Source organism: Cynocephalus volans, chromosome 9, assembly GCF_027409185.1.
Source record: "Cynocephalus volans isolate mCynVol1 chromosome 9, mCynVol1.pri, whole genome shotgun sequence".
Lineage (NCBI taxonomy): Eukaryota > Metazoa > Chordata > Mammalia > Dermoptera > Cynocephalidae > Cynocephalus > Cynocephalus volans.
Window position 1 is genome coordinate 68515838 of NC_084468.1, and position 21664 is coordinate 68537501.

A 21664-nucleotide genomic window follows, 5' to 3' on the forward strand; every position below is an offset into this window, starting at 1 on the left:
TTTTTACAAATTTTCTAACATTTAATGGGATAATTTAAAGAGATAAAGATTGTCAAAGGACAATGAACATCTCTAATACATATATATGAAATCTTTAATAAATTAGTCTGAGTTCGATGCTTAACTTATTTTAATCAAGTACTGATTGGTTTCCGGAGAGTAAGTTTGCAAATAACAGGATTCTACCCTTGTACTGTGGAACCCAGTCACAGGTGAGTTTGGTTATCTAAAGCTAACAAGAACTCCAAGACTGATTTTTCTCATTTAATGATTATGCCCTGCACTATAGGTTAAATGTGTCCCCCGAAAGTTCATATATTAGAATCTTAACTCCCACTGTAACAGTGTTAAAAGGGTAGGAAATCCAATTAAGGAATTTCAAAGGTGGGGACTTTAAGAGGTGATTAAATTGTGAGGGCTGTGCTCTCACAAATAGATTGATCCAGTCATGGAGTAATGGGTATGGTTCTGATGCCTTTATAAGGAGAGCAAGTGAGCTCTCTTGCTCAGCCCATTCTCACCATAGGACACTCTGGTTGCTACAGCACTCTGTAAAGAGTTCCCACCCAGGAACAGGCCCTCATCATATGTGTTCCCTGGACCTTGGACATCCCAGCCTCCAAAACTGTAAGAAATAAATTGGATTTCTGTATAATTACCCAGTTTCAGATAATCTGTTCTGAGCAACAAAAATGAACTAATACATCCTGACATACCTAGAAAACAACAACACACACACACTTTATGGTAAATTCATTTTCTCCTTTCTTCAAGCAAGTATAAATATATGAAGGTACTTCAAAAAAAATCAAGGAAAACATGAAAAAAACAGAATTAAAACATAATATGAATCTCTCCATGAACTTTTTGAAGTACCCTCATGTGTGTGTGTGTGTGTGTGTGTGTGTGTGTGTGTGTATAAGAGAGAGAGAGGACACTACCACTTGGACATCTTAGTCTCCTGAATTTTAATTTTCCATACTCCATGTAATCCTATGAGAGAAACCATGTATTTACAAACTAAATTGGTAAAAACCATAAGGTTCAGTCAGTTTAAATTTTGAGGGCTTAACCAGCTGCAATAAGTAGAAGCTAACACTTAACGATGGTCTTTTCCTCATGCATAAAGCATTACCAAAGCAGATCATCCATTTTAATATCATACATCAAATTTGGCTGTCCCAAATATATTCTGAATCCCTGATACTCTTCCTACCTCTGGGTCATCATTTTCTTACTAGGTAAATTACTTTAAGTTTCCCAAATGATAGATACTTTTAAACAAAAAATGAACTGGAGTTTAAGCAATATTATGTGCTCTTTTTTATAAAATAGAAATAAAATTTGTGAGATGTTACAGTCTCAGTACAGATTATGTCACTGCACCACACAAATATGATTTTATTTAAACAAATAAATAAATATTACTTTTTTGAATAATGTGAGAGTGCTTCAAAAAGTTCATGGAAAAATAGAATTGAAAGATAATACACATCTTTCCATGAATGTTTTGAAGTACCCTTGTATTTGTTGTGTTTCAGTTATTGTAGAGAGTTTTAAATAAAAGCCACCAAAATATTTACTATAATTAAGTGTCCTATGATTGGTGCATATTTCTTTTGGCACAAGTATCACAGATATGTACTGTGCTCATGAGGATAAGAACGGGGCAACTGAAGGCTTCGTTCATTCAAAGGACACCAACTGGAAATTAGCATAGTATATAAGAAATGCACTCCCATGTTCATCGCAGCTCTGTTTACAATAGCCAAGACATGGAACCAACCTATGTGTCCATCGATGGATGATTGGATGAGGAAACTGTGATATATATACACCATGGAATACTACTTTGCCATAAAAAAGAATGAAATACTCCCATTTGCAACAGCATGGATGAACCTGGAGAAACTTATGTTGAGTGAAATAAGCAAAATACAGAGGGATAATACCACATGTGCTCACTCATATGTGGGAGCTAAGAGAGACAGAAGGAAGGAAAGAAAGACCACAGTAATGCATTGGTCTTGTAGAGGGAGAGAACATTCCTCGGGCTACAAAGAGGAGTGGGCAGGAAAGGGAGAGGGGGAGGGAGGATGGGGATAATTGGGTGGGGGACACAGGGTACAAATGCATTTTCTGGTAATGGGTATGCTGCCAGTATATGAATCTGGCCCTCACATCATGGGCACGAGGGGTGACAATTGGCTTTGTATCTCATGAATATTCATAATAAAAAAAGAAAAAAATCTCTCATAAAAAGGAAATGTACAAACTGGTATAAGAAATTCACAAAGCTGAAATAGAAGCATAGTGGATATAAATGTGTTTAAGAAGAAACAAAGTGTTTGAATGAAAGAAAGGTAAAAGGGAAGAAAGGGAAGCATTCTAGAGACGATGAAACCAAAACAGTGTGATGGCTCCCTGAAACATAATGTAAACATAAAAAATGTTGGGACCCTTCAGTCATCCTAATAATGTACAGAAAGCTAATTCACTAAAGATTTAGAATGTTTCTTGCTATGTAATTCTATGATTTAATCTTTGGACCAATACAGTTAATAGATACAGTATGAATGTGGGATGGGGAGTTTATATTGGAGTTAATTCTTTCAAAGAAGATCTGTTTGATAATGTGAAGTTGACATAAATTCAGATATTCTTAATAATCTTTGTAAAATGTGGAAAACGGAGATGTAAAGTAAGAAGGGGTGGGGCAAAGATTTATCAAGTTGTTTAAAGGGGAAAGAGTTACATGCTGATAACTATATGCTTGACATAAAACCTCAGTCTAAAAAAAATAGTAAATATAAAGGAGCACTAGCAAGAAACATAGGGGCAAAAATGCACATTACACCAAGCTTACCTGATTTTCTTGAGTAAATAATTTTGTGCGGTTGGTTTGGTTGGATGGGGGAATAGATAAATATACATTATTTTTAAATTCAGCAAGGAATTTAACAAAAGTAAATATTTTTATGAATAATATGGAAATCTGAGGTTGTGAGTTGGGTGGATTCCCAGCTTTATCATAGTAATGACAATTAACTGTGGAGTGTCAATGTATGGGTAAAGACTCTCATGGAGTGCCACACTGAGGTTTTAACAGTGGCTTGAAATGTGAAAAAAATTTGCAGGTGACAAAATGTTGGAAGCAGTAAAGCTAAAAAGAATAGGTATGATGATGAAAGGATAAGTCAGACTGCATTAGGCACATATAGAATCATAACACATTTGATGAAAAAAATCAATTAATTGGACTAACAATTCATATTAAATAAGCTTAAAGTCCTGCATTTAAGTAAAAACAAACAAAAAAACATAAATAGCATAGATGTAGAGTGGAAAAAGTGGGGTTTTAGTCAATCTCATATAATAAAAGTCTACTACCTTTTATCTAAATCTCTGAAATCCAAAATCTTTGAAAACCGAAAGTTTTGTCCTAGTTTTGTTACCAAACTGAACTAACTTGAGACTTGAGACTATTTATAGTCTCTATTTATCTACTTGTAGTAATTAATACATTAACATTCATATATAGTAGCAAAATGTCTGAATAATGTGATTAGGAGATGCTGCTTTATATGATATATGTGTACAGACTATATCAAATTCCTAAAATCTGAAAAACTCTGAATTTGAAACAATCTGACTTGAGGAGTTAGAATAAAAGATTTTGGAATGATCGCAGAAAAAAGTGTGACCAAATTGCCAAAAAAATAAAGGCATTCTTGGTCAAAATAATGGAAATGGAAGCATCATTCTTCAATCATGGAAAAATAAATAGCGATTTAACCTGCTGGAGCAACATGTGGAATATTCTAGCAATATAATTTAGGAGAATGTTAAATTTATCTGGTATCTAACAAAATGCCCAGTATACATTAGGCACTAGATAAATGTTTGTTGAATGAATGCATAAATGATTATAATACATCATTTAAAAAACCAAATATGCCAATTTATCCAAACTCAAAGATTTACTTTCTTCTATTCCCAACCAGTCTTTCTGGTTTTAACCCCCAACCCCTAGGTTATCTCACAATCCGTACATCACTGTGTACTTGGCTGACTCAGGGTCTTTGCTTATAATACCTCGTCTGTGGAAATCTTATTCTACCTATCTCCACCTGTTGAAACCCTACCAATTTCAAAGACAGAAGGCTTATATTTTTGAAGAAGTTCTCTCTAATTCCTCCAGGGACAGGTAATCTTTCTTTTTCTGTGCACTCAAGGGTACCCACATTGCAGTCCAAAATAAGTCTTATTTTCGTATATGTCTTGTTTCCCAAACAAATTTTAGATTTCCTTAAGGGCAACAGCTATAGTTTGTACCCACTCCTCAGTGTTTCCTAATGCCATTACTTGTGTATATCTATAATCCAAAAATTACTGAACTGAATCAAAATTAGTAGGAATGATGAAAGACTAAAAACTGAATATTAATCATGATAAAATACATTATAAAAAATATATCAATATATTTATACATTAATCATAAAAGAATATTAAGTGTCAGCATGAGAGGTTAGGGCCATCATCTATTTTTGCTGGCTAATATGTCATCAGCTCAACACCCTGCACTTAATAAGGTGAAAATTAGTGAACATATGGACTATTGTCTAACCTGGGGGAGAGAGAACTAAGGTAATGCATGAAAACAATTTTAAAACACATGAAGTAAATGCATAGCATGTTGAAGAGAAAGAATTATTATATGTTCCTACAGGAGCAGAACTGCAGATCACACAGGAATTTAAACAGAAGCAGAAATTTCATTATGTAAGAACTTTCTACTGAGAACCACAGTGATCTGATAATAAAGGAGACTGCTTCATAAACCACCTACTTCTGTCTACCTATGGTCCTAGCAAAGGATAAATGATGATCTGTTGGAAAAATTCCAGGAATATTTTCTCAATTTAGATTTTCTAAATTATTAAACCCAGATGTTTTAAAAATTATCCCCATTTCAAAGAAGTAAAATTTTAAGATTTAGACTCTTTTGTATTTTAAATACCAAGCTAAAACCAAATAACACCAATTTAGCTTGGCACTGTAAGATAAATACTAATTTCATCAAGTATTTCGCTCTTAAAAAAAAAAAAATAGCATATCGGACCTGAATGATCCTAAAGTCCTCTAAAGCCCAAGCACATGAAGTTAAAACACAATAATGATCACATTGACACACAATGAAACAAAATCCTAGTATTATGAACAGTATTGTGTCTCTGAACCAAACCTCCCGATCGTTACATACGAAGAGGTTTTAAACAATTTTTCTTACATTGACACAGTAGGAAATAGTGCTAATATATTAAAGAAATTATAAAACCTAAGTAATTCTGTCCAAATTTCCAAGATAAAGCCTCAAATAGGCTTCCTTGGTGAGGAAAATATATATGTGTTTGTGTGTGTGTGTGTGTGTGTACACGCGCGCACGTGTGTGCATCACTATCACAGATTTCTATAATGCTTTATAACTTTAAAGACACTTTCATATATTTAAGAAATTAGATTACAAAAAGTGTTGAAGGCAAGGACCATATTTATACCTTAAAAAACTGAGGTTCTGAGGCATTTTCCCTAGGCTTCATTGCTACTAAATGCTGGAAAAAGATTTCAGCTACTAATTCTCAACCTGTCATTCCTGCCAGGCAAAATCTCAGAACCCTGGTATCTTCAAAGTCATAGGCTGAAACAATGAGTGTGCTTATAAAGGTATGTATCCAAATGACCATAATTTTTATGAATTACTTGAAAAAGGACTTGTGTGAAACTGTAGCCTGAAGATGCATCCTGGGAACATATAACTTACTGAGCACTCTGTAACAGGAACTTGCACTAGACGATAATAATTCCTTCCTCAAGTATAATAAGGGTATTAACATTATTTTTGACTGATATTTCACTACCACCATTACACTGACCCAAGCAATCAGCTCTTTCTGAACATATTCTCATATACAAACCTCGTCTCCTTCCTGAGGTCGCATCAAGGAAACTCGGTCATACTGCCGCCGCAACAAAGCCCAGAGTGCATCAAGACGACCCTAAAAAGAAATGGAATTTGTAAATTCCCAGGGAATGTACTCAACTTCTATTTACTGAATAAACAAAGAAATAAAATGAAGGTAAAGTCTTATTTGCTACCTTCATTTCTTTTATAAGTTAATAAATAAAATGTGGAGGTTCTTACTGCTGAGAAAGTATTCAGTTGTTAGAGTGTAAAATGAATATCTGCTATTTGATCTACCTTAGTCCTCTTTCAAATAGTTGTGGGGAAGGGGACTAAAAAGTTTACACTTTCTCTAGCAGGTTTAAGTTACCTTAAATTTGGACAGTACCTTAATTGGTGTGTACCACTTTGTCTGAGGAGGCTGGTATGTGGGTTTGGGTCGAGGTGGTCTAGGCCTGATGGGTTCCTCTGCTTCTTCAGGAATCTTCACCACAGCATTTTTGGCTTTCTCTAGCCTTGCACCTTCCTCAGTAGATCCTTTATCACCCCAACGAACCTTTAAAACAAAGGGGGATCACAGCTATGAGACATAGTGTCCTAGAGGAACGAGCTTTTATTTAGCCTGTGGGCCTCTGGTTCACCATCTCAGAGTAAAAATTTGAGTAGATATACTAATTCCTAATTTCTCCTGTTCTGAGATTTGATAGGTTTCTCACCACTCTTTACTGTATTTAATATTAAGATCCTAGAAAAAAAGACCCTTTGTAAAAATCTGGAGTCAATTAAATTTGAAGCAACCATTTCCCCATAGTTTCAAATAAGGGATCAATTTGTGATTTATATATGAAATGCATGACAGTATAATTCTATCCTTTAATTAAGTATGGTCCCTGCTAGCTGAACACATACCCATATGTACTGACGACACTGGAAGAAATAGATGATAATGATGATAATTAGCATTTATTGAGTGATTACTATGTGTCAGCCTGCTTTTAATTCATATAAAAATACAATAAGATAGATACTAGATACTATATATTTTCCTTCCAGATGAGGCACAGAGAAGTTAAGTGACGTACCCAAAGCCAAACAGCTGGTAAGTTGGGGATTTTAAGCTGCTAAATCAAGGATTTGAACATAGGCACTCTGAAATGGGCTAATAAGTTTCAATTCAGTTTGATTTTACAAATGTATTTTATAAAGGAGTTGCTCCTTCTAAACATTTCAACAAGTATGATTAAGGCAAAAAGTATCATTTAAACATTTAGCCTTTGGGAGTAAAACAATTATTTATGAGTTTCTTTACTTTTATAAAGTTTTACTTTTAAAATAGATTTGTCTTTAGTTCCTGTGCTCATCTGAATATGGCTATTTGACAGATATTTTTCACTGAGATAGGCAAATCTGAAAAGACTCTGCTTTGAAGAGAACAATTCAGGGACATCAGGGAATTCTACAAATTTTAGGGAATTTCCTTCTCTGAAAACTCTTGAAATTGAAAAACCACAAGATCAAATTATTGTTTTCTTCATTTTTCAAGGAACAGGAGTTAAGGGCTAAATCTGAGCCAAACTGGGCACGTGAATAGGGTGTGGCATCTGGAGAAGGGCACTGCTCAACCAGGAGCAGTGGGGAAGACCTAAGAAAACCAAGGACATTACCAAAGACAACAGAGATAAGACAAGTGAAGCTCTAAAAAGAAATACAAAGATCTATCCAAGGTACACTATGACACACCACAGTGAAGTGATTTCTACAAAGGAGAAAAAATTAAAGACTTTTTAAAGCATTTTAATGACCTGAGTTAGTGGGTAGGGGATGATTACTGTTCATAGAAAGAACTATTCACAGATTCTTGATAAGGCTTACTTAGATATTTTTTACCTTCTTTTACTACAATTTTAGAATGGGCTTTCAATTTCAAGTGGACCCTGTTGAGTCATTAAAACGTATCTGTATCTTTCAGTGTGATCAATGGTACTGGAATGTTCTTTATGAGGTTGTTAAAATTGTTTTAAACACCATTAAACCTTTAGAGCTAGATAGTTGGCTTTCTTTCCAGAGAAATGACCTTCTCTTTCAAATCACAGTGTCTTAACCTAGACAAACTAACACTTATAAAATCTTTAAATATAGCTAAGCCAGGACACATAGGCTTGTAGTTGTCTCCATTTTAAGGGTGGGGGGGGGAGAAGAAGATACAGAGTTAAGTAAATATGTAAATGTCATAACTCAGATAAGTAATTCAGGATAGAAATGTAAGCAGATAAAACTTAGATCCATTTGGAAATGATAGATGTTAACAAATACAGCTCCCTAGTCTATCCTTCAGAGGTGATACTGTAGAGATAATGATAATTGTATTCTTCTTTCAAGTATCACTGGCTGGAACCATTCTCAGATAAAGAATATGAAGCCAGTTGAACTAGACTTCTGACTCAATGTGGCATTTCTAGGGACTCAACTGTGAAAGCACTACACTTATGAAATGCAGTTGCTGACATCTAAAGGAGATCCATTAAGTAAATTCACCAGTGTTAGTTCATGAAGGAGCTGTTTCAACATCATCTTCACCATCGCCACAAACACCACCACAGACAATTTTCATTTACTCAGTCTCAAAGCCTGAAACTAGGAAATACTTCATAGAGTCTTCTGAAAACTCTTAAAAGCAGTTAAGTATATACACACATACATGTGTATAAATTTTAATGTTTTTGTTTGACCACATTGAGATAGATAAAAAGGACACAAGAATAACAAAAATAGCTTGCTAACAGGAGCCTCAGCAGAATTAATGTATCTTGCTTTAAAAAAAAATAGGTGCAAGCTTGATAGCTAAATTCTTCCAACTCCACTTGGCTTTTATTATAAACAATGAAAATTTCCAGAGCATACTTGAATGACTAGGAGATTATATCATAGAGGAACAATTTCAGAATCAAGAAAAGAAACAAAAACAGTGTCACACTGAATTGGCAGAAACACACTTGAAGTCATTACGTATTGTGGATCAGTTGTGCTAACAGCTGTTATTAGCATCAGCTCAGTCCCAGCTTTCTGCAAATTCCCATTACCATTATTAAATATTTAATATAGAGGAGGAAGATAAAAAAATTCTAGGTAAAATCCCTATGTGGGCTTAAAATAACCTTAGTTATGAAGATTTTATGAAGATTTGTTTTGTAATTCAAATGTGCTCATGATTTCTATAATTTCTTTTACTTTCCCCAGTTTAAGGTGGTGGTGGTTGTTGTTTTTGAAAGAAGAGTACTTTCCAGGTTTGAATAGGCATGATTTTAAGACAGATAACGTTTTCTATTTTTCCTCTTCAAATTTAAATAAGTCATGTTTAAGAAAGTTTAATAATGCTAAATTCTTGGTTCAATTTTTATTGTGTATTTTTTTTATATTTTGTTTCCCCTTTGTAATGTCCATATTTGCCTTCCCATTTTTTCTCATTCCCATTTTCATCTCATTGATGCAATATTCCACACAATGTAGCCAAAGTTATTCAAAGCTAGAAAAGACCCAGATTTATTAAAAGTTGGCTGAGTCCTTTTTGCAAATTTTCTTCAACTGAAAAGGATGGATGGATACTAGAATTTTACCTATTAAGAATTAATAACTCTTGAAACTTGAATTATAGATTACTCTGGGATATGCAGGTGCTTTTGGCTCTCTTGGGTATAAACCAATAATATTCCTTTTACTTCAGGACCCATTCAGGGGCTCATGGATATTCTTTTGTTTTCTTTAGAAAGAGATCTCTGTCTTTAGAACACTGGAATATTGGATTAACAAAAATCTGACATTATTCCTAGTGTTTTCGGCAAGAACATTATTTATTCAATTAAGTTTCACATATTATTAATATATCCTTACTTCATTTTCATGTTGTATTTCACATGTGTAGATTTCAAAATAAAATCAGATTTATCATCTGAATATAAAGTAGTACATGCTCATTATCAAACACATTTTTTTAAAAATAGGGAAATACATAAAGAGCACAAATTGAAAATTACTCCATCCAGAGGAAACTACTCACTTTTTCGACATATACTATCAAATCATTTTTCCCTTACATACATCTTTTTACATACACATTTTGGAATGGGGCTAAATAAACTAAAAATAAGTTGTGACAGGTCATATTTGGATATTTGTATGTAACAATTTTATTCACAAGTGCATTTTATAGAAATATTGGAACATCCAATCCATTCTTTCCTGATCCCTTCAAGCCTAGAATGACACAACCAAGGCAAGTGGAAGGAAAATAACTTTTCTTCTGTGTCAAACAACAACAACTAGCCTAACCATACTCTCTTGTACTGTTGATTCCCATTCATTCATGTGTACACACATATGAATTATCTTCTCCAAAGACCAACTTAATAACTTCTACATTCTGCCTTTCACCGCGGCATATTGGTAATGAGTTACCTGCCTCATAGGACATTTTAGCAGTCAAGTGGCAAACTCTTAGGGAAAATGTGCATTGTTTTAAGATCTAATGTGGTCGGGAAAGTGAGAATCACTGTCAGATGAACTGAATAAACACTTTGGTAATGACAATCATGTTAAATATGTCTGGGCTTCTTTTGAAGAATACTTTCTTTTTGAAGAAATTTATTCCAAAACGGGGAAACTCCCCTTGGGAATGTGAATTTTATTGAAATGTATAAAAAAAGAAAATTTCCACACTTGTGGGGTTGTTAATTACCTTATTGATTTTTGCTGGCAGTATTGGGATGAAGCAGATTTGATAATAGGAGAGCTATGTAATGATTACAAAATATACAAAAACACCTTCTTATCAAGGAAAAAAATTAAAGATAACTAATATTTTATCCTTAATAAAAATTAAAGATAACTAACAAGCATGTGTGTATAATAATAAAGCCAATGTATCAATGAGAAAATTCCTTAAATTCTCCTTGGAATGGGATGCTGGCTTGTTTATACTGTTAAGGGCTCAGTGCTGGCAATCACTGTTTATTATTAATTAATCCATCCCTTTGAAAAATATTTCATGGTGATAAAACTTCATTTGATTTTTAAAATATAATATTAAGCTCAATTTTAACTCACACTTAGAGCAATCTGAAAGTTCAATGCATTCTATAAATGATATGTAATATTAATTACGATAGTTCATAAGTGGTAAAAAAAAAACGCTGTTACGAAGTCTTGAATGTGCTTCTTCTATATTTGTAATAAGGTCATATTTATACTTTGAATTTCTTAACATTTTCTCCTCAAATAGTACAAAACTATTGGATATTTTCAAGGAAGAGCATTGTTGCAACTTTAAGTGGCTGGTTTCTTCAATGTTGATGCAGTAATTTTTTCCAAAATAGTGAGAAAAACCCTAGCATTTTTTGTCCTTTAGAATTCAGAGGTCTTATCAATGCAGTCCTTTGACTAATGAAACCAGCCCTTCTTGAACAGTTTTGAAATGGGTAGGATGATTCCATTAAAAAAAAAAAAAAGACCCAGTGTTAAGTAAAAATAGATATTATAAAATTGAATTGTGAAAAGTACAGTTTCCATGGCTTCATAGTCCTAGAAATACACATTCCATTTCAACAGCATCTATTTATTTTAAGATACCAACCTCCATTCTTTTAATTCCTCCAACCCCTCGACCACCATAATAGGAAGCATCCACAGTCGGCCATTTCTTGTTAGGCAGAGGTTCCTCTTCTTCTTCCTATAGAGACACAATTTTTAAAAATAGATTTAATTTACTTTCCAAAACACTGTTTAGTCACAAGTGGCTCACATTAAAACATTTTTCTGAATAATGCTATTGATATGGAAGAAATGTGAAAATTAGCTATAGGACATGTGGATGGATTTATGCTTACGTGGATAAATTTCAAATGGAGTTCTATAGGGTACTCCTTCCTTACCTCAAATTTTAGGTTTCTGCCTTATCACCACAGATGACTGGAAGTTGCTCTTTAACTATGAGCAGCATTTGTTTATTCCAAATCTATTTATCACTCCATACTTAAATAAAACATTAAAATTACAACAGCATTTCGACAATCATTTAAAGCATCAGTATATGTCTAAGTTTGAACTCTGTGAAATTTGTTTGAAAGCATCGGCAGTTGAGAAGCTTTTAAAATACACAACACCAATGCATTCCTTATTTCATGTTGCTAACATGATTTTGGCTAACAGAGTAATATAAAAGCATTAATCATTTTTTAAAAAGTAATAACATCTTTAAACTGCCAGCTTGATACTTCCAACTTTTGTAAAAAAATAAGTGACATCAGAACTATGGATATATTGCTCTAAAAAGTCTATTAAATCTCTATATACTATTGATCCCGATGGCCAGTTATATCTACCAATGTATGAAGGCCCCATTCCTCTAGCACATAAAAGAAATCATAAGAAGAAAAAAAGTAACAATTGACTTTCACCAATTAAAAGGTCAATACATCGGTATCATAGTTATCCAATAACAAATGCAAGTAATAAAAGTTTGGGGATAATATCTACAAACAGAAAAAAAAACACCCATATCACTTTATTAAGCACACATTTACCTCTTTTGGTGCAGAGGGTGGTGGTGGAGGAGGATCCTTGATAACCTATTTAAAAAAAAAAATCACACATAAAAATGTCTGGTATAGGAAGAAGATAGTAAGGATGTGTAAAAATAAATCAATTGGTAAAATACTGTGGTAGCTCCAAAGATACTCCTCAATGAACCCTGCCTTCGAATATTTATGCTCCTATCGTTGAATCTGGGCTTGCGTATAACTAGTGTTTGACCAATGGAATGAGGTAGAAGTGGCACCATGTGACCTCAGAGGCTATTTCAAAAGAAGCTTGTCAGCTTCCCCTGATACCCTTGGGACACTCACTCTGGGGGAATCCTCTGCCATGCCAGAAGTCTACCCTGAGACTATCAAGCTGTGAGGAACATCAAGATAATCTTACGGAAAGTTTGGGTGGTGAGAAAGATACACCAGCTAGCCCCTAGTGGTTTCAGCCATCCCAGCTGAAGTGCCAGGCATATGAATGAGAGAACAATCCATCTGGACATCTAGGCACGTTAAGGTTTCAGGTGACTCCAGCCCAGCTGACACCTGCCAGCAACGACATGAGATTCCAAGTGAGAACCTCTTAGCTGAGCCCACAGAACTGTAAGGACACTAAATTGTTGTTTGAAGCTAATTGTGACAAATCTACTCTTTAGCCAAGATTCCTTTCCTGTGAATCATTACTTATGAAATCTTATATGGCTCATTCTTCTTGTGAGAGAAATGAAGCCTGAGACCTAATTTGAAATGACCTTCACTGGTACATATTTTCACCCCGTCATAATAGAAAACCTTTGACCAAGTGCCAATGGCTTCTGATAATTCAGGTACACATCCAAGTCTCTACACTATGAGAAAAACTGAAAATGTAACTGCTTCACATCTTCTAATGTCAACTGTTTCAATTATGTTATTAAATTTTCAAAGGTTTAAAATAATAGTGATTTTGATAAAGAAGTACCACTTCTATCTCATCAAGGAATTATTATCACTGTTTAGCATATTACCATTATCATGGATATGTTTTTTAAAGACTGTTTATCACTTAAAGATACATACAAATATTCCAAGTGAAATGATATGATTCTGATATTTTCCTTAAAATAGTCTGGTGTGGAGAAGTGGCTGGGGGTATAAATGAAATAAGACAGAGTAAGTTGAGAATCATTGAAGCTAGTGATGAGGACATGGGGAATTCATTCTATTAGTTATTAACAATGTTGAGAACTGGCCCATAATTTTCTGTTTGTATAATATTTTCATCAATCAAATTTTAGTTTGGATCTAAACCTCAGGAAAAAATACACAGTAACTACAACTATATAGATATAACTAGAGAGTAATTTAATTTGACTGAAATCTCTTTTTGAATGCAAGAAATGCTGTTATTTCTATTTAACTCTTTTATTTAATTCAATATTATTTTATCAATGAACATAAAATTCCAGTTCTTTGTAGTAATCCTGAAGGACGAAAATCTGTGATTTTTTTTCAGTTAGCCCAGAAATAAATGCCAGTGGAGGATCAAAATTTAAAATAATACTGTAAGAAAAACAAAATACAGTTAATGTTATCAAGCTACAGGGGCATTTCCTTTATAAACTAAAAAAAAAAAAGAAGCACCTCATATAATCAACCTGCATGTCCAAAACAATAAATTAAAATCAGATCTGTCAGCATTTTACACTAAGCAAAGTCAATACCAACACAATTATCTTCATTTAAAAGCCAGTTCTCCTACCTATCTTCTTTGTTTCTTTCAAGTAAATCACTCTTTCCAGTTGCAGCCTCAAAATTTTTGGCATGATCAATAATCCCTTTCTCACTTCTAAATGACTTCACCAAATCATTTCCATGTCCAATGGAGTCTTTGAAATCTCTCTCTCTCTCTCTCTCTTTCTCTCTCTCTCTCTTTCTTTCCCCCCCTCCACTGATGAAGATGAATCCCCTAATCTTCCCAAAGTAGATAAGATTCCATTGATATTAATAGAGGCCTCTTTGTTCTTCCCCAGTATTTATCAGAGTTGATAACTTTACCTAGCTCCAAAAAACTGTAAGTTCCAAGAGAACAGGTTTTATGTCTGCTTTGCTCCTTGCTGTATTCCCAGTACTTAGTTTCTGGCACAAATTGGATTTTCAAGGAGGTAAGGCAGAAGGAAGAAAGGGAAGGTAGGAAGGGAGAAAAAGGAGTGAGGTGGGAAGGAGAAAAAAAGGAGGAGGAAGGGAGGAAAGGAGAAAGGAAGGAAGGGAGAAAGGTAAGAAAGGGAGGGAGGGAAGGAAGATGTTCTACAAAGAGAGGAAGGACAAGGGAAAAATAAAGGATTCTTTTCATTCCATTCCCACTGCGACTACCTAAAATCATAACCTCGGGATTCTCTGGACCTTAAAAGTAACTAGTAGAACACTCCTCCAATGCACACACAACCAAAACTTCAATACTCTGAAATATTCCCAAGTTGTAGTCCAACTATGTCTGAATTGCTTCAATAAAGAGAAATTCACTACCTCACTATGCAATTCATTCCATTGGCAGGGGACCTACATCATTTGACAGTTTTTCCCCCAAATGAGGCCAAAGCTTCCCTTTCCGTAGTTTCCACTCTTTAGTCCTGATCCTAGAGTCTGGAAACACACACATATACAACCTTTTTTTTTCAAAAGAGATCATTTCCCATTTTTGAATGCTAGGATAATTACCATGTATCTATTGAGACTACCCATCAGGAAGCTAAATATATCAACCATTTCTGATGAAATGGTTGGGTTATCTGACTCTCTTGGTCAGTTTCTTTTGTATATATTCATTTGGTTAAAATCTCCATGTGGTTTCCAGAACTGATAATACCATTTTAAATGTGGCAGAACCATTATAAGTAAATGAATGTTGCTCAGACAAAACAGATGCACCCCCATCATTCCTTACTCCCTCATTATAAAAATTTTAACTGATAACATATTGATAAAATTGATTGATAGTCTATAAATACTATAGCCATTTGGAGGTATCGGTGGCTCCATGCTCTACTGTTGTTTAAATTAGATATACAGCTTGTTCTTCTATCTCTAGCTCGCCCCTCATTGTACCCTACATAGCCAGGTCAAAATTCTTCTAAAAGAAGCTTAATTAATCATTTCCCTTGTCGAAGTGGATGAATGATTCCAATGCCCACAGTTCAAATTGATGAATTAGTGAATCTTATTGGAAGGAACTTATAAGTCATGCTTTCACTATTAGTTCACCTATAAAGCTCTCTCTGGAGTTCTCCCCTAGAAAAAGATCAAAGTACATCCTTTCATTCCAGTAAGTCTGAGCATAATATATCTGAACTCATTTTTGTTTCATTGTTAGGACTTCAAATTTACTCTGCTGATTACCTGTATATCTGGCATTGGTAATATACAATTCTGAAGACATAAAGAGTATCCCCAACCCTTCTCTATATTATATCCTCCTGAGAATTACTGAACATACCCCTCATAATTCTTCCTTTTTTTAGGTCATATTCTTTATTCTGCATAGCATCTAGTGTAGCACTGATATGAGAAAATAAAGTTTCAGTTTGAATTCCTCATTTGACCACTGCTGTCAAACTCACAATAGGATCATGAGAGACATCTCTGCATTCTTTCTCTTTACTTGAGATTCTCTATCTAGTATAAGCTATGAGCTGAAAAACCAAAGTCCCTTTTTTAGTGTATCTACATGAGCCAGCTTTTCTATCCTCATCATTCAAATGCCTCAGCATGTTGTGTCAGTCTCTCCACAGTTCAGACCTAACATCCTATCTACCAACATCCCTCTATATTCACCTTTACTCCAGGCAGAATGAAGGTCCCTCTGCTTCCCAGAAATATAATGACCATGTCCATGTTAGGTCCCATCCAGCCTTCACAGTCTAGTCCACCCAGTTTCTATTGCTTCATCTGGAAAGCTTAAAACTTTAAAAAATATATGTTGCTGCACAGTTGAGCCATTCATGCTTCATTAGTTTGTTTTATATGTTTATTTTGAAATTTTTTAAATATCCCTGAAAAGTGTAAATTTCTTAAGGGCAATAATCATTTCTTCTTCTTCATAAATATCATCAGTGCCTCTGCAAACAGCAAATACTAAAATTATTATTGAAAGTGAAGCTGAGGGAACTAACTGAAAATGTTCACAAAGGATCACAGTCAATCTCCAAATGTATAAGTAAAATAATGATGAAAATATATGTATAAATTATAAATAGATATATAATTTCATGAAACTAAGATGTTACTACTTCCCCCAAAAATGAAGCATCAAATTTTTTTCTCAACCAATAATGCCAGAGAACTAATCAATTCAATGGCAGATGGGAAGACATAAGATCATCCTAAATTTCTTCATCTGGAAAATAAATTGGATTAATCTCAGGTCCTTTCCAACATGAAAATTCTTCAGGGTTTGTTTTTCCAATAACATGTAATTAATCTTATGTATGACTAGATAAGTGATTTATAAATTTAAAGGGATTCTGAAATCCTGGCAAATATGTTTTCTACATTATTAACAATGAAAACAAAGCCCTTAAAGCTCTACCTAAATCTAATTTTGATCTGGTAAATTGAGACACAACGACCATCATAACATACAACAGTACCTTGAGAAACTGAACCAGAGCTAAGGCTCATCTGTGTGGTATTGTTATGATTAACAATAACTACCTGTTATTGGTGTTGCCATATGCCACACTTTCAATATTGCTCATATTTTCATAATAACTCTTAGCAGATACTATGTTTATCGCTATTTTAAATATAAGGAGAAGGAAGCTCTAACTTCAATAACTTGCCCAAGTGCATACAAAGAGAAAACATGGAATTATGGATCAAACTCAGACCCAGGTTCATCCACCTCCAAACTTTTAGTTCAACTTCTGCTATATTACATCATTTCAAAATAAGTTTTAGACTGCAGAGGGAAAAGGTATTGGAAAAAAGGACTAAGATTTGATAAGTAGTTGTTACTAGGATGCATGTATGGATGGATAGACACATAGTTGATAGGTAAGTAGGAAGTTAGATAGATGGATGGATGATGGATACACACAATTATATTTAAAGCTTATGATAACAGTGTAAGATAGAGTTTATCACCATTTTGTAAAGATGTAACATGTTAATTAATATGCCCAACATCAGTCACCTAGAAATGTTGGGTGGAATAGGAAATAAAATGTATTTTTGTGATGTTTCAAAATACTCTCTCTCTCTACTTTACCACACAGCCTTATAAGTAACAAAGGAGGGTGAAAATGAGGGTGAAAATAATCTGAAGCCATTTGGCCCAAATGCAAAAAAATGGAAAAAAAAATCTGTATCCAACTGACATCCCTACATTTCCGTAAAACTTAGATAAAGAAAAAAAGGAAAAAACTCATTAAAAATAACAGTCATAAGAATCCCATTCTTATATTAAATAGTGCAAGTACATATTCATTTTAGAAGAGAATGTATTCATATGCACCATATTTTATAAGAATTTGCAGATTTTAAAAGGCATAATATTGCCTAGTTGCCAGGATTTTTTTCCACATAGCATCCTTCAGCTCTGTACTGAAGATTCTGGAAAACACTTTCACCACTTTATGAACCATATGCAGAGTTTGATTCTTCTCCAATTTTTTTTTCATTTGTTATTCTCATCATCAGGGAGGATTACATCTCATCTACTTAGCTACTAGAATGAAGATTTCAGTTTGGAGGAGAGCCGATTTCTTAAAAAAAAAAAAAGTTAGCTGCTTCAGGCAACAGTCCTTTTGATCTGCTCATTAACACTTTTCAAATGTTCGAGTGATGTGGGCATTCTTTGCGCTAGAAAATGTCAGCACTGGAGCCTGCAGCCAGCTTGATGCAATCATATGTTCTGATATTCAGAAAAGAGTAAAAAGAACTGTCAACATTGAACTGTCTTAGATTTAAAAAAAAAAAAAAAAAGATACTGTACAATGATTATAGATCAAGCAGTATTTCGGAACTAATTCTTACCAGTAACAAAAAGAAATGTCCAATTCATCACCATGTCATCTAGAGCCTAAGAGCCCACAGACAATAGAGGAATCATTCTTAGTGTTTACAAAAATTTGTTTAAAATATATTTGTTCAAAATATATTCACATCGTCTTCCTTTCATTCTCCCTTTTCTTTTTGGTAAGATCAGAGAGCAAGGACAGTGCGTTGCTTCTGAAGTGCATACACACAAAGTTACTTACATTAGTATGTGGGAAGTCCTTCTTTTCTGATTCCCACAAAGTTAGATGCTTTCAATTTCCAGACCAAAATATGGTCTAGGTTTTCTCATCCTTCTTTTCCTTTCCTCCCTGACAATGTTCAAAGAATCCTACTTTGAACACATAAATAACAGGCCAGAAAACTGAACAATAAATATAATTTAAAATGCCAAATGGGACTGGAAAGAACAGTATGAGAGTGTATTCTGCCAGGAGTTAAGTAAAGGTGCTGCTGCCAAAGCAAATAGACTAAGACAAGGAAGAGTTTGATACCCTGTTTCATAAACGATGCTCTGTTGGAAAACATCGGCATGGAAGCAATAAGTCCTAACATCACACTCTATTTCAAGGAGGCAACCAAACATAAATCATTTTAATTAATGGTGCAAGGAAAGCATATTAAAATTTAAATTACATCTTTTTTGTTGTGCATCCCCCCAAAAAAATAATCAGGTTGCTCTCAAAGTAACTCAATAAAGGCACCAGGAGCCCTCCTCAACAATACAACACAAGTGCAATGTAGAAGCATTATTACTATTTAGATAGAACAGCACAGCTGTTGCTGGCTAAGATAATGACTCTACATAGCTCATCAGATATATCCTCATTGTGAAAGCTCAACTTATGTATAAGCAAATCGAGCTTTAAAAAGATAACTTTTTAAATGGTTTTTTAAATTAAGATTTATGAGATCTTTATGTAATGTCTTAAATGCACTAAGGAAAAATGAACTTGCAATTATCCTTGAGGATGGAGAACTTTAGCCAAGGACACTAGAGCCAAATGAACATTTATCATTTCCAGCATATTCAGGTATTTATTTGCAGCTGTACAACACACTCGAATTGACAACACTTCAGAAAGCCTTTGACTGCCACCTCATTAGCCTTACATCTGTGATTCTGTGGCTATCCCAAATGATGCGACTATAGGACAGTCATTTCTGCTATCCTGATTAGTAAAATAAATCTGCCAGAAACTCAACATATCCTCTAAGCTAAGCAATGATGAAGGCTGCCATATTTTCTGGTATCTCACTCATAATTCAGTACAGGCTAAGTTTTGTTTTAACTCCTTTTACCCCCTTTGTTAATCTAAGGACAAGGGAAGGATGCTTCTGATGTCTTTGTTAAAGTAGTTGTAGAGGATGGATGCGAGGATACTCAATGGGCAGGATATACAGAATCTTAAACAGATGGTAAGAAATAACTTCACACAAAAATGAAAACTCTTCCCCTTATGGAACAGATTGCAAACTCAACGTAATCCATAACCTACTAATGGTAGTACCTAAAAATTCAACTTTGCATGAGGGCTTTTTTACCATAAGTATCATTAAAGTTCTTCAAATTGGTTTAGATTTCTACTTTTGCACAGAAAGCTCAGGGACACAGATACACTATTCTACAACATTTTAAATGACATTGTCTCTCTTCCATCCTTGAAAATACTCATTACAATCTGCTGAAAGATTTAAAATTACAAAGTAATCTCATATTAAAAGCATCTTGGTTGTCCAGATATTCTAAGGCAGGATTTTTTCCTTAATCTTTTTTATTCTATGCCCCTCTTTGGCAGTCGGGTGAACCCATGTACCCCTTGCCATGATAATTTAGCTAAATTAAAATACACAGGATTTAAAGGACCCCCATTATATTAAAATATAATTATCAAAATATAAAAAATCTATAATACAGAAATATGTGCACTTCTTTATTAATTCTTTAAATAATAAGACCTAGTAGTATCTCTTATTATCCTAGTAGTAGGTCTAATAACTATCATGATTTTGAAGTAGTGATGCATGTAAAAGATATTTGAAAAATATCTGAAAAACTATAAATGTGATATAGTATATCTGTGATTACTGTTGGTGATGAAGTCTTCAGAACTGCTAATACTTTTGTGGGCATTGACTACATTCATAAATAAGGAAATGCTAAATTTCAGTTAGAAGAAGAAATAAAGATGTATCTTTTATACAAGTACACAATCAGAATTTTATTACATGTAAGAAATTCATATATAGTTGTATTTTAGTTCCAATTGAGTAGAATTACAAAGGCCAAATTTCCTGTTGCACATACATTACAAGGGACAAATTTTAAATGAAGTCAGTGAAAATCATACAAAAAACTAAGATTTACCATAAATTCCCTGAAACACAATACTTCTCTATAGTTGACAGAATTTTTATTGTAGCTAGTAACAAGGCACCCTATTTTGAAGTTGATTTTCAAGTAAAAAGATACAAATTTCTCAATTTTAAGAAGTGGATAGTCTAAGAAGATGCATTTAATAGCAAGTATTTATAGTGCAACATGCCAGATTTACAACTGCCAGATTTACTACAGCACCTGCCTGCATGAAATTATTAGTCTATAAGAGGAGAGACATTTTTAAAACATAATCACATAAATAGTTATTTCATTATAATTGCACTTAAGTAACATCAAGAAGGTACTAATTTCTTAAGTGACAGGGTAATTTTTTAGGAATTTTGGCTAAAATTTTAATATAAAATACTCTAGATGGAATGTTTCTGACCTTGACGTGTTTCTCGTTTCCTGTTATTAAACTGGTACAGCTAACTGGTCTATGTCATAGCTTCATAGACCCAGTGTTTAGTTAAATGTTCAAGTTCCTTGCTTTTCTCTGCAGAGTGAAAAGGTAAATTTCTAGCTTTTAAGGGATTTGATGGTTCAATATCTGAACATGAATGAAATCACACTGGCTCCTTCTAACAAGTTACACCACCCTGAGAAAGCTGTCCATGGGTCTCTATTGACAAATGGTTCTAATAATATATATGCCTCAGACACTTCCGACGATTGCAAACCTGTTTATACCAAAATCCCTCATCACCCTAAGAC

At 34.0% G+C, this 21664-nt stretch overlaps 1 protein-coding gene across 2 annotated transcripts in view; it reads right to left on the minus strand.

The window, feature by feature from the left end:
• Positions 1 to 21664, minus strand: part of ANTXR2 (ANTXR cell adhesion molecule 2) — a 152844-nt gene that overhangs the window by 64042 nt on the left and 67138 nt on the right. For both annotated transcript variants that reach the window (XM_063108222.1, XM_063108223.1), the window contains exons 13-16: positions 12538 to 12582; positions 11589 to 11684; positions 6351 to 6518; positions 5976 to 6056 (exon numbers count right to left, since the gene is read on the minus strand). In XM_063108222.1, coding sequence (XP_062964292.1) covers positions 5976 to 6056; positions 6351 to 6518; positions 11589 to 11684; positions 12538 to 12582 — 390 coding nt within the window. The remainder of the gene's footprint in view (positions 1 to 5975; positions 6057 to 6350; positions 6519 to 11588; positions 11685 to 12537; positions 12583 to 21664) is intronic.